At 38.8% G+C, this 14,636-nt stretch overlaps 2 protein-coding genes across 2 annotated transcripts; one reads left to right on the top strand and one right to left on the bottom strand.

The window, feature by feature from the left end:
* The first annotated feature begins 788 nt into the window (after nt 1–788).
* Nucleotides 789–3,386, top strand: LOC119198336 (neoverrucotoxin subunit alpha-like). The gene is made up of 3 exons (XM_037455374.2): nt 789–897; nt 1,288–2,745; nt 2,839–3,386. Exons 1-3 carry the CDS (start codon nt 807–809, stop codon nt 3,384–3,386), a joined length of 2,097 nt encoding a protein of 698 aa, XP_037311271.1. The 5' UTR covers nt 789–806.
* A 5,391-nt stretch (nt 3,387–8,777) lies between these two features.
* On the bottom strand, nt 8,778–11,267 carry LOC119198340 (stonustoxin subunit beta-like). The gene is made up of 3 exons (XM_037455384.2): nt 11,174–11,267; nt 9,428–10,888; nt 8,778–9,334 (listed from the first exon to the last, which is right to left on the bottom strand). Exons 1-3 carry the CDS (start codon nt 11,262–11,264, stop codon nt 8,778–8,780), a joined length of 2,109 nt encoding a protein of 702 aa, XP_037311281.2. The 5' UTR covers nt 11,265–11,267.
* Nucleotides 11,268–14,636: the final 3,369 nt, after the last annotated feature.

Raw genomic sequence — 14,636 nt, 5'->3', positions numbered from 1 at the left:
CTCAAACTGATGAAACGCATTTTAATTAGTTTAATTGGCGGATGCAATGAGTTTGCTTTCCAATAATGCTTTCCAATCCTTTCAGAACAGCAATACAGACTTGATACGGCCTCTCAATTCATGCTCAATGTTGAGCTTGGATCTGTATTTTGTTTTGAAAGAGGCAACAGCAGTACTTTGTACTGTAGTAAGATGAGAAGTTCTCAAACGTTTGAACTAAAATAAGTATAACTATTTTCCCCACTTGTAATACCACTGCACATAAGTATTAATGTGTTAGCCTTGTTACATTAAAGAGGAACTGCACACTAAAACAGAATTTTGTGCAGGTTACTAAATGTTATAACTGTTCTTTGTTTAACTTTATATTAAATCATTATGATCATTGTCAATGACATCTGACCACAGGTAACAATCATCTCAAGGAGGGTGTATCACAATTCTGTGGTGTGTGGAGTTAGGCTCAGACTTTGGGAGGATATTACACAATGTTAAGATACGGCAGAAGTAACATCTGAAGGCGTGTCATGTGCAGAGTGACAGCAGAGGCTCTCCGACAGGATAAAAGCAGTGGGACGACATCACAGATCATCACTCTGGAAGCTCCAGCTGAACGACCAGGAGACTCTCACAAGACTCGTCTGATCATCACAACTTCCCCAGGTGAGGACAGAAAGAGACAGGTGAACATTTACTGCTTAACTGATCTGCAGTCTGTGCAAAGATATGTCTGTCTGTTGAGTTGATTGCCTGTTAAAAACTAACCATACTGTAATATGTAAAGCTTTTCTTATCAGGTTGGTGAAATGGCCTCAAATCAAATGGAAGTTGCTGCTCTGGGTCGACCTTTCACCCTCGGAATGCTCTATGATGCTCAAAGAGATGCACTGATCACAGGTAAGTCTTGGAGTACACTGTTATTAAAATTATTTTTCTGTATAATTGGATTGAAATCATTTTACTATCTAATCCTCTCCTTTCCTCTCCTCATCATCATTATTTATTATTTAAGGAATTAGCAAATGCCATTTGGTTTCACGACGGAGCTGTGAATTTTCATTCGTTTTTTTAAAAGAATTCTGTATTATTAGCGGATCTTCAAACAGCTAATTAGGTGGCTTTGTATTGTTGACCATTTAATTGGCAAACTATCTAACAGAACAAGTGAACGCAAATTATTAAGTTTTCACGCTTCCCTTCTTCCATATGTAGTCACTTTTAAGATTGATTCAATTTATTCATTTCCATAAAATTATCCTACTGCTTTGTGTTTTCTAATTTTTAAAGGATTGAAGTTGTGGGATGATGAAACTCTACAAGGAAAGACAACTAGAAAGATCAAACCCAGCAGTGATTTTGACATTATTGAATCTGACTCCATTGAATCCAAGTCCTCTCTGCTGGAGGTTGATGATCCTCGGAAGGTCAGTGTCCTCTGTGGACTGATTCAAGTGAAAGGATCTGCCGAATACCTGAAAGATCAGAAAGAATTCAAGAATCAGAGCAGAGTGACTGGTCAATACAAATCTACATCCCACTTGGAACAGTTGTCAATGACTGATCTGATGTCCTTAGAACCCCAACAAAAGGACGTTATCATAAAGAGCTCTGCAACACACATAGTCACAGGCATCCTTTATGGGGCAAATGCTTTCTTTGTGTTTGACAGTGAAAAGTTAGACAGCAGCGTTGAAGAAATTGGGGCCAGCATGAAACTTATGATGATAAAGATCCCCTTATTAAGTGTGGATGACCAGGGGAGCACCAAACTGACTGAGGAAGAAAAAGCCCTGAGTGGTAAATTCTCTTGCAAGTTCTTTGGAGACTTCACCCTTCAAAGCCTCCCTTTCACATTTGAAGATGCAGTGAAGACCTTTGGACAACTCCCACAGCTACTGGGGGAAAATGGAGAGAAAGCTGTCCCAATGAAGGTCTGGCTGATGCCACTGACTAAACTATGTCCAGAAGCTGCGGTGCTGAAGAGTGAGATCAGTGTTGGACTGGTGGGAAGGATGCAGCATACTCTTGTAGATTTGAGGGAAATCCAAATGAGAAGCAATGAATCTCTTAAAGATAGAGTGGTAAAGAACTTTCCGCATGTTACAGAAGAGTTAGACACTTTCCAGAAGTTGTGTCACCTCTATACGTCAAACCTTCAGGGCACCATGAAGAAGAAACTCCCCTTCATCCGTGAAGGTAAAGAAGATGAGAGCTCATTAGAAAAAAGCATTGACAACAGAGACGAGTCCCCATTCAGTCAAGAAAAACTAATCAATTGGCTGGATGATAAGGAGAGAGAAATCAACGTCATCAGATCCTGTGTAGAGACCATGGAGGGAACAAAGATCGTCAAAAATCAGTCCGAGCTCGACAGAGAGGTTCTTGCTGCAGATGTACACAATACTTTGTGCTTTGTTTTCACCTCCACCAAACGAGGCGACACTTACCTTGATGAGATGGCCACATATTTGGACACTCCTAGAATGGGGAGTACCTCTGAAGACGAATGGTTCAACTCAGATGAAGTCTTGAGTCTTATGAGACAAAAAGCCAAAACTTTCCAAGACTTCGCCAAAACACAGAAGAACAACAACCGGATCCGTTTCCTCATCGCAGTCATTCCAAATGAGAAATATAAAGGGGCAACCGTCTACCATTACAAGCAGGGCAAACTGGTCAGCAAAGATTTCTCAGAACCTGACCTTCATCCTGAAAAGATCACGGACAGAAGAGATCTGAACTTGTGTAAGTTTATTTATGCTTTTAAGTCATAGTTAGTTATAGTAAAAGTTCTGCAGAAAAGAAAAACCTGTAAATTTGTTTTGTTTTCTCCATCAGATGCCTGTGATCTCACCCTGGACCCGAACACTGCTTACAATTACCTCGTTCTGTCTGATGGAAACAAGAAGGCAACAAGTGGATCAATATGGCAGAAATATCCTGATAATCCAGAGAGGTTTGATTCATTCACTCAGGTGTTGTGCCGAGAGGGTTTATCTGGGCGCCATTACTGGGAGGTTGAGTGGAGTGATGCTTCTGTTCATGTAGCTGTTGCATACAAGACCATTGAAAGAAAGGGAAATAGTTACTGCTGCCAATTGGGAAATAATACAGTATCATGGTGTTTTGGCCAGGGGGGTACACGTACGTACGAACTCAGTGCATGGCACAATGGAAATGTGTGGCAATCTCCTTTTCCCTGTGGTGGCTGCTCAACACTCGGTGTGTATCTGGACTGGCCTGCAGGCACTCTGTCCTTCTACAAAGTCTCCTCTGACACACTGACACACCTTTACACCTTTCACACCAGATTCAATGAGCCTGTGTACCCAGGCTTCTGGGTTTACCGTGCAGGCAACTACGCCTACCTGCGTCCTCTCGAATAGGACCAATGCTGGTGACTTGTTGGATCCTTGTTCTGTTAATAGAGGGATGGGGTTACAAGTAAAGTTTCAAAGATGAAATGGTATCCAATGTTCGTTTAAACTTGTTGAGTGTTAAATATATTAAGTTACAAAATATTTCATTTTAACAGTTTTAGGCTGAACAAATATGTGTGAATCACATTTTTATTTCTTTTCTTATTGCTTTTAGAACTTTGGAGACACTGATGTCAAAAAGCTAATGCCAAAACTTGTGTAACTACTTTGTAATTGTGTGATGGTAAAGTGGGCTTTGTACCAATTCTGTACCTTAATTCAGACCAAATTTAATAAAGTTACTCTCCCGCAATATTTTAATGTGCATACTTATTGCAGAAGAAAATGTTTTATCTTCAAATGCCAAGTGCATCCCTTTTCTATTATTTTTTTTTATTTTATACGTCTGTTTCTAACAGTAACTCATGTGTACACAGAGACTATTTTATATCAACTAACACACCTTTTGGGGCCGAGAGCCCAGACCTGTGAGAGGTCCCAGCTCAATGAATCCATTCCCTCGTGCTTTTTAATACACACTTAATTAAGCTCATCTAAATCACCTACTAAAGACACAAGTTGTGTTCTAAGACCCATCTCACAAGAATATCTGACAACAGACACACATCCTGAGTGATAATGGTTTCAGGGTCCATTGTCCTTCCTGAGAATTTCAGTGTAAACCACATTTTTTCCCCATGTGTATTTACTGTTCTTTATTACAATAGCAGTGAAAAATATACTGTATTTATTACAATTACATTACATTTACAATACTTTTGAGGAGGAACCTATTTACTACCTATGACCTTAAACTCCAGTTTGTATGTATTTAGAGAAAACTTTTATCCCAAAAGAGAACACTTTAAGCAAATGTGTGTGTACTAAGCAAGAAAACAAAAACCTGCAAAAAGGCTTAAGTTTAACTGTGCCTAACTAATCAGTTCAGAGTAAGAATGTCATGCATAATATTTCAGTGAAGTCAACTAAGCATGTATGTGAGGTCCTGCAGAAATGCATCAAACGTCCTACTACTCTACTGGCTCTCAGGCAGGAAGACCGAGAGTGACCTCTGCTGCCGAGGATAAAATCTTTAGAGTTACCAGCCTGAGAAAGCTCAGATTGGAGTCCACATAGATTCCTCACAGAGCTCAAGTAGCAAACACATCTCAACATCAACTGTTCAGAGGAATGCAGCTGGCAATAAAAGGATATGGGTTCTTTCAGCGTCTTTTCAGTAGTGAACAACAGTAACTTGATCACATGATTAGGGTGTTTTTACAGCCTACTACGTACTGTTGATATAGACAGAAAAAAGTTGGATAGAATGCACTGTGTAGCCTGTGGATTAATATGGAGGACACACGATAGCGTCATGCTCAAGCCAGAGCTAGTTTTATTCTCAGCTGCGTGTGAGTGGAGCCTGAAGCTACATTATCTCCAATAGATCCACCAGCACCACAGCAGCATCTCCTGACGTGATCGTGTAATACCTCAATATAACGTCTGAAAGAATGTAATTATTAACAAAGAAAAAGGGGGGGGGGGGCTGTTTTAAAAAAAAACACCACTCAGGGGCGTAAGACCGCTGACAATTACGTGTTACAGGTACCAGGATTGGTACCAAGTATGCAGATAATGTGATTCTGTAAACACAACACACAAATGACACACAGCTCATTCACGTCTTGGTCATTGCGCTTCGCTCCGCAGAATAACATACTTATTTAACATATTCACAATAAAGTGCAAAACATGGTAAGCTACATGGTAAAGACTTTTAACAGTCTTTTACAATATCACAGGAAATGTTCAGAGCCAACCAGAGTACTCTCGGTGGATGTGACGGCGTGGCGCCATTTTTGCTAGCGCGGCACACCGAACAATAAACTAGACACCCACACAAACCAGGGGCGTAGCCAGTAATGGGCCAGGGTGGCACTGGCCCGCCCACATTACTCACTAGCCCACCCAGGCAAGTTTGATAAAATTGTTTTTTAGTTAATCATTTTTAGTTTATTTTTACTATTCAAATGTATTTTAGAAAATATATTATAATAAAGGTGTAACTGTTTTTGCAATTTAGCTTTCCTCTTTTCTACTCTCTAAAGTTTAATTATTATTTAAGTAATTTTTTTTCTACAAAAAACTGTAGGCCCACCCACTTTTTCACTGGCCCGCCCAAAATACGATTTCTGCCTACGCCCCTGACACAAACACTCATAGATACGGTTACAGACATTCATATGCTAGCAAGCTAAACGCCAAAATAATACTTCTATCCAATGTCATTCATTACTTAATATTTTCCTCACCCATCTGTAAACAGAACACACAAATGACACACAGCTCATTCACTATGGAATGCCATTTTATTCTAAATTAAATAAATGAATAAATTGAAAAATAAATTAAATATGCATTGGAAATACATTGTTAAATAATAAATGAGGCAATAAATACATAAATATTAAATACATTTAATCATTTCATGGTACTTTTATTTCATAAGTACACATTTCTTTATTTCATAATGGTACTTTTATTTCATAATGGCACCTTATTTCATAATGGCACCTTATTTCATAATGGCACTTTATTTCGTCTTGAATTTTTGGGGAACCTTTTTATTGCAGTCCAAACTTTGAGAAATGGTGCTTTGGAACTGTTAGGTTTAAACCCCCAACATTGTATTCAACAACCTGCACAAAGAAAGACACAGAGAATTGAGTATGGTATACTTGCAAGGAGAGTGCTCGGAGACTGTTCAGTTACAATCCTCCAAACTCACTCTGAAGCAGCCTCCGCTCTCCTGGCATTTTATTGTCTTAAAACTCTAGCAAAAGTAGCAAAAGTATGACTTTTACTTTGAAGATATTTTAAAATCTGTACAGTAAAAATGCTTGATATTCATCATGGCAGTAGTCTAGGAGGTCCTTAACACAGGTGCCTAGGTATTTGCCTGGAATTATTGCTAAATCTGTCCAAACTTTGATAAATGGTGCTAAAACGCAGTCTAGAGCTGCCGAAGTGGGAACCGCAAGCCCTAGTATTTCCAAAAACCCCTCAATATGTGTCAAAATAGTATCTGCAGATAACCTATGTTGATCGATTTGATCTGCTAATGCTAGCATGCTATCTCGGAGCCCACCGATGTCTTCAATTATGTCAACACTCTCACGTCCCTTACCCAGCCTTTTTTTGCACACAGCTCTGTTGTCTGTTCTGAATGTGAGAGATAGCCACGCCCCCTGATTTGCATATAAGAACATGAAATGAAATACAGTGCCATTATGAAATAATGTGGCATTATGAAATAAAGTGCCATTATGAAATAAAAGTGCCATTATGAAATAAAGAAATGTGTATTTATGAAATAAAAGTACCATGAAATGATTAAATTTAATATTTATCTATTTTATTTATTTCACATTGTATTTCCAATGCATATTTCATTTATTTATCTATTTATCTATTTATTCATTTATTTAATTTTAAAATAAACGGCATTCCATAATTCACTTCTTGGTCATTGCGCTTCAAAATGAACCTTTGATTCTAAACATTTGTTGCTGTTTGGAATAGATTAACTGATTAACTGTCATTCATGATTGTTGTGTGAAATTGTTATTATTATTTATCAACTAACTAGCCTACTTTATAACTAGCTAATACGAGCCTGCTAACTGAGATAGCTAACATTACTATATAGTATGGTGTGTGTGTGTGTGTGTGTGTGTGTGTGTGTGTGTGTGTGTGTGTGTGTGTGTGTGTGCGAGTATATTTATTTATTTGGGTACTTATTGATCTATTGAAAACATTAATTTTATGTTTCATCCATGATGTCATGGTTGCTAGATACACAGCTGAAATGCTGGATGATGGGAGAGGCAGTAACTGGGCTGGACTCAAGACTATTGTCCAGGTGGCAGTCATCCACCTGGAAATCCAACTGAACAAGATCAATCCAACTCAGAAGAGTCCTCTGAAGAAGAAAGTGTCCAAATCATGTCCATTAGAATGAGGCGGAAGGGCTCTTACTGGAGCGGGTCACCTCCCCCCCAGGGCAGAACACAGAGCCACAATATCCTCACAAGTCAACTGTAAACCCTGATTACTGAAGCAATGGAAAGGTGTTTGGTGACAAAAGCCACAACCCAGGCACAAGAAAGAAGCAGACAGGGCCAACCAAAGGGAAAGAGGTGTCAGATCTGCCCAAGTAACAAAGATCGCAAAGTCAACAATAGGTGTGGGAAATGCAGTGTGCAATGATCACAGCCAGAAACAGGTAGTTTGTCTGAACTACATACAGTGATGAGACAAGAAGGCAAAACAGGGAAAGAGAGAGGAACTGTCAATGACTGGACAGTTACACACATACACACACAATGGATGTTCACTTTTTTCCATTGCTGTTATGGGTAATTTTGTTAAAAAGTGAAAAATAAAGCTATTTCAAACATGAAATCATTCTTGTATGGTCATAAATATAATACAAAACATTATACAAGTGATTATTCCTAACCAAAATGGCATAAAACACATTGATATTAAATTGGGTCATTTTTGACCCGCTTATGGAAAAGTGTAGGGTTCAGTCACTCGTGTATCTAAGGGTTAATATAAAAGATTTGCAGTTCATTGAAAATTACATTTTAAGTATGTGCATTAAAAGAATCGTAGGAGAGTACTTTATTCAACTTGGTACTCTTTAAAGTTCAGAATTGGTAGAAATCCCACATTTACAAAATTACAATTTAGTTATACAAGTTTTACAGTAACATTTGATTATAATAATAACATATGATTCACACATAGAGTTAAATCTAACTTTTAAGCAGAAACCATATTGAGGTTCTGCATCAACTGAATAAGTAAAAAACTGAAAATGAATTATTTTGTAACTATTAATAACTATTGTAAATATTTTTTAAACTTTGGGAATTTGTTAATACAAGTCAATTTCATTTGAATAGCACATTACAACATCAAGGTAGTTCAGAGTGCTTCACATAAAATGATTAAAAACATCATACAACAACATAAAGATTATTAAAAGATTTGTTAAAAGCCTGTTAGGAAACAAGTGTAGTTTAAGTATAGCAAAATTCTGAATTTGTGTTAAAAAAAGTTCAAGCTAATGTTGGATGCCATTTATACATTGAATCTTTACTTACACATAGAATTTTAGGCTCTGCATGAACTGGACATGTAAGTAAAATTAAATATTGTGTAACTTAATAAATGTAACACTCAAGTTAAAGCTAACATTGGATGCAATTTTACCATTGAAACTTTACTTGTAACCCCATCCCTCTATTAACAGATCACAGATCCAACAAGTCACCAGCATTGGTCCTATTTAAGAGGAGGCAGGTAGGCGTAGTTGCCTTCATTGTGAACCCAGAAGCCTGGGTACACAGGCTCATTGAATCTGGTGTGAAAGGTGTAGAGGTGTGTCAGTGTGTCAGAGGAGACTTTGTAGAAGGACAGAGTGCCTGCAGGCCAGTCCAGATACACACCGAGTGTTGAGCAGCCATCAGAGGGAAGACGAGATTCCCACACCTTTCCATTGTGCCATGCACGAAGTAGGGGTAAGATACTTGTACCTCCCTGGCCAAAAGCCCACGATAGGGTATTATTTCCAAATTCGCTACTGTTACCCTTTCTATCAATGTTCTTGTATGCTACAGCTACATAAATACGTTTTCTGAACGAGGCATTATCCCACTCTACCTCCCAGTAATGGCGGCCAGATAAACCCTCTTTACACAACACTTGACTGTGTGCTTTAAACCTCTCTGAGTGTTGTGAATGTGGTTGCCGCTTTGATCCACTTGTTACCTTCTTGTTTCCTTCAGACAGAACAAGGTATTTGTTGACAGTGTTTGGGTCCAGGGTGAGATCACAGGCATCTGATGGACAGAACCAAACAAGTTCAGGTTTCAAGTTTCTACAAAACAGTGATTAGAACAGTGTATTTGACTTAGAAGCATAAATAAACTTACAAAAGATCACATCTCTTCTGTCTGTGATCTTCTCAGGATCAAGGTCAGGCACCGAGAAATCTTCGCTGTCCAGACTGCCCTTCTTGTAATGGTAGATAGTTGCTCCTTTTGATTCCTTATTTGGAATGACTGCAATAAGGAAACGAGTCCGGTTGTTCTTCAGTGCTTTGCTTAAGTCTTTGAAAGCATTGGCTTTTTTTCTCATAGAGGTCAAGACTTCATCTGAGTTAAACCACTCGTCTTCAGTGGTACTCCCCAATCTAGGAAAGTCCAAATATGTGGCCATCTCATCAAGGTAAGTGTCGCCCGGTTTGGTGGAGGTGAAAACAAAGCACAAAGTATTGTCTACATCTCCAGCAAGAACCTCTCTGTCGAGCTCGGACTGATTTTTGACGATCTTTGTTCCCTCCATGGTCTCTACACAGGATCTGATGACGTTGATTTCTTTCTCCTTATCATTCAGCCACTTGGTTAGTTTGTCTTGACTGAATGGGGACTTGTCTCTCTTTTCAAAGGTTTTTTTTAATGAGCTCTCATCTTCTTTACCTTCACAGATGAAGGGGAGTTTCTCCTTCATGGTGCGCTTGAGGTTTGATGTATAGAGGTGGCACAACTTCTGGAAAGTGTCTAACTCGTCTTTAATATGGGGAAAGTTCTGTACCACTGTGTCTTTTAGAGATTCGTTGCTTCTCATTTGGATTTCCTTCAAATCTTCAAGAGTATGCTGTATCTTCCCCACCAGTCCATCGTCAATCTCACGCATCATCTTAGCAGCTTCTGGATATAAAGTAGTCAGTGGCATCAGCCAGACCTTCACTGGGACAGCTTTCTCTCCATTTTCCCCCAGTAACTGTGGAAGTTGACCAAATGTCTTCACTGCATCTTCATATGTTAAAGGAATGCTTTTAAGAGTGAAGTCTCCAAAGAATTTGCAGGAAATTGTAGCACTCAAAGCTTTTTCTTCTTGAGTCAAATTGAGGCCTTCCTGGTTATCAATTTGACTTAACGAGGGGATCTTTGTTACCATAGCTTTCATGCTACACCCGATTTCTCCAACCTTGCTGGCTTCCAACTTTTCACTGTCAAACACAAAGAAAGCATTCGCCCCATAAAGGATGCCTGTGACTATGTGTGTTGCAGAGCTCTTCATGATAACGTCTCTTTGATGGTCTTCTAAGGTCATCAGGTCAGTCATTGACAACTGTTCCAAGTGGGTTGTAGATTTGTATTGACCAGTCACTCTGCTCTGATTCTTGAATTCTTTCTGATCTTTCAGGTAATAGGCAGATCCTTCCACTTCAATCAGTCCAGAGAGGAAGCTGGCTTTAAGAGAAGCATCAACCTCCAGCAGAAAGGACTTGGATTCAATGGAGTCAGATTCAGCAATGACAAAATCACTGCTGGGTTTAAAACTGTGAGTCTTCTTTTCTTGTAAAGCTTTATCATCCCACAATGTCAAACCTGAAAACAAATTAATAACCAACTGAATGGCCCATAATTTAAAAAGACATTTAATTGTCTAATCAATCATAGGATAATCAGTTACTATTACAGCATGTTCGTCAAATAACAAATGAATGTTTACATCTCCTTTGTGGAACTTAAAAGCATGTGATAATTCATTTAATAGTGAAAAATAAAGGTGAGGATTTAAATGAAAAATGATTTCAGTTCCTTTAATGCTTCCTTTAAAGCTGTTAAAGACACAGGTAACTCATTTTAATACCAGTGTAGTCCAAGACTTACCTTTGATCAGTGTATCTCTTTGAGCATCATAGAGCATTCCGAGGGTGAAAGGTCGACCAAGAGCAGCAACTTCCCTTTGATATGAGGCCATTTCACCAACCTGATGAGAAATGCTTTTAACACAGAGACAATTCTACACCTTCACTCAACAAAAAACACAGAAGGACCGAGTCTAGATCAGTCAAGCAGTAAATGTTCACCCTTCTCTTTCTGTCCTCACCTGGGGAAGTTGTGATGATCAGACGAGTCTTGTGAGAGTCTCCTGGTCGTTCAGCTGGAGCTTCCAGAGTGATGATCTGTGATGTTGTCGTGACTGCTTTTATCCTGTCAGAGAGACCTCCGCTGTGACTCTGCACATGATTTGGCACATGATTTGGCAGACACCTTCAGATCTCTGCCAAATCTCAAGATTAATTTATTCCCCAGGTATGCGCCTAACTCCACCCACCACAGCATTGTGAAACACCTTCATTGCGATGATTGTTACCTGTGGTCAGAGAGCATTAACAATCATCACCATGATGTAATATGAACTTAAACAGGTATAACATTTTGTAAACTGCTCAAAAACCTGTGTCAGTGTGCAGTTCCTCTTTAATGTAACAGGCCCAACACACAAAGCAATGCTTTTAATTTAAAACGTTTTGAAAGCTCTTTTGTGGATTGATTGTCAAAAGATAAATAATAATTTGTCTACATGAGAATGTATCAAAAAGACCTTTCAAATATAAAGATGACATTCAGTAAAAATAAATTCCCCAGCAGTTCATCAGGAACCGTTTAAGGTGCTTTGTGGTTTGGCAACACGTAAACTCCAGTATTATTTCCACAGAAATTCTCTGATCATGATAAGGTCTTTACAGTCATTTGAGTGTGTCTCCTCTTCTGTGGAAAGTATTCGGCTTTTCTATCAAAAAAGAAACCAGTGCAGCTGAAGGTCATCAGCAGCGAACACCCTGGATTCATTGATGTACGAGTGAATGTAAAGATATTGTAATAAATCATCCAGAATCCGATGACTTTTTACCTCACCTGTTCAGGCAACCAAGCTGCATGGAATCTACGAATCACCTTGCAGTATATCTACCCCGATTCTTCATCCACTCGTCACCAGATCGTTGTTTCAACAGAGCTGCTACTGCGCTTGGCTGCTGTGTTTAACAGATATTTCAGAGCAATAAGGTGTTTTTTTCTGCTTTTCCTTTGACGCTTTCTGTTCGGATCACTTAAAGCACTGCTATGCTAAACTAGCTGCTAGGTTAAGCTAGCTGCTAAGCTACTTCCATCTCAACATCTAACGTTACCCTGCGCGCTACACAGTCTGCAGAGGAGCACCGTGTCCCTAAAAGACTGTGGTAATAGACTACATCTACTGATCATAATGAGCCCTTTACAGTCAGTTGGTGTGGCTCCTCTTCTGTGGGAAGATTTTGCTTTGCTATTCAAAAAGGAACCAGTGCAGCTAAAAGTCATCAGCAATGAACACACTGGATTTAATGATTCATGTGTGGATGCAAACATATTGTGATTAGTCATTCACACTCCCTGATTATATTTCACCTCATTTTGCACAGATAGAACTTTGTTTTAATTGTTCTAACAAGATGGTTGTAGATTTTACTTGTTTTTGGCTGATGGAGGGATGTCGCTTACTTGAAAGTGATTGCAATTTCTTCCTTCTAATATTTGAAAAACCATAGATGGAAATTTCACAAAATGTAATTTTAATAGTAACTTGTCGGTCATGGACATCTTTTTGTCCTCCAAATTGGGTCTTGACAGAAAAGGTTGAGAACCACACACCTCTGAGACTGTAAAGACCTTATCGCAATCAAGGAACTTCTGTGGAACAAATACTTCATTTACATTGTGATACGGGCCATGCACGCCCACACACACACACACACACGCCCACACACACACACACACACACACGCCCACACACGCACACATATACACGCACAAACACGCACACACACACAAAGCAATGCTTTTAATTGAAAATGTTTTGAAAGCTCTTTCGTGGATTAATTGTCAAAAGATAAATAATAATTTGTCTACATGAGAATGCATCAAAAGGACCTTTCAAATATAAAGATGAAAATCAGTAAAAATAGATTCCCCAGCAGTTCATCAGGAACCGTTTAAGGTGCTTTGTGTTTTGGCAACACGTAAACTTCCACAGAAATTCTCTGATCATGATAAGGTCTTTACAGTCATTTGGGTGTGTCTCCTCTTCTGTGGAAAGTATTCTGGTTTTCTATCAAAAAAGGAAACAGTGCAGCTGAAGGTCATCGGCAGCGAACACCCTGGATTTATTGATGTACGAGTGAATATAAAGATATTGTAATAAATCATCCAGAATCTGATAACTTTTCACCTCACCTGTTGAGGCAACAAAGCTGCCTGGAATCTACAAATCACCTTGCAGTATATCTACCCCGATTCTTCATCCACTCGTCACCAGATCGTTGTTTCAACCAAGCTGCTACTGAACAGATATTGAACAGATATTTCAGAGCGATAAGGTGTTTTTTTCTGCTTTTCCTTTGACGCTTTCTGTAGAGTAAAAGCAGTCATCCATCCTCCCGGTTCCCCAGTCTGCCATTCCCTGATTTTCTCTATAGCTGTTTTCTTGGTAACCAATAAGTTCCCCCTGTTGCTTTCTGGTCTGTCTGCATGGGTTCGCTGCCACATATTGTAACAACTTGTCTGTGCTTTGTCTATACAGTCATTTTATAAACTTTGTATTACATTTGACTCACAATATAACAGCCCAGAACATACACAAGTTAAGGTCCTGAGTTACTTACTGACACATAAATACTATAATACAATGACTACACAGTTAAACAGATCCGTGTGTAGTGAAAATAATAGTTCTCTCAATAGGTTTTCACTAAAATTAAAGATACAATATGATATTTATCTGAGACTGAATTTAGGCGAATGACGCTAACAGCTTCCCATCAGATTAGACTTTGCAATGACTGACACTTTACAGACAAAGGTGACGCAATGTCACTTTTGCTGAAGGTTTAGGCATGTGCAACTTAAAAGATGGAGGGTGCCACAACTTTTCATCAGCGCTTCCAGGGGGCCAAATAGGACAGCGCACTTCCTATCCAGATTAATGACAAAAACGCTATTTTAAATAAGACCAAAATATGTTTATATGTCTGTATGTATATTGAACCAACATAATCACAGCATATATCATGCTCAAATGCATGCATTTTAATATTTTCCCTGCATGTAGTGGCGACTTAGGTTGAAATCTTTCATAGCTAATAGCGTGTCATAGCTGGCTCAAGCTATGCCAAACATCAGGAGCAGGAGACAGTATGAGATGACAAAAATACATGTTTATTAAATTATAACCCTAACAGAAAGAACTTATATGATAAACTGAAATCACATATCCAAAGCCATAAGGATCCTATGAGGTGGGTAGTCAGTAAGT

This window comes from Pungitius pungitius, chromosome 19, assembly GCF_949316345.1.
Source record: "Pungitius pungitius chromosome 19, fPunPun2.1, whole genome shotgun sequence".
NCBI lineage: Eukaryota > Metazoa > Chordata > Actinopteri > Perciformes > Gasterosteidae > Pungitius > Pungitius pungitius.
This window is presented reverse-complemented; position numbering and strand designations above follow the sequence as displayed.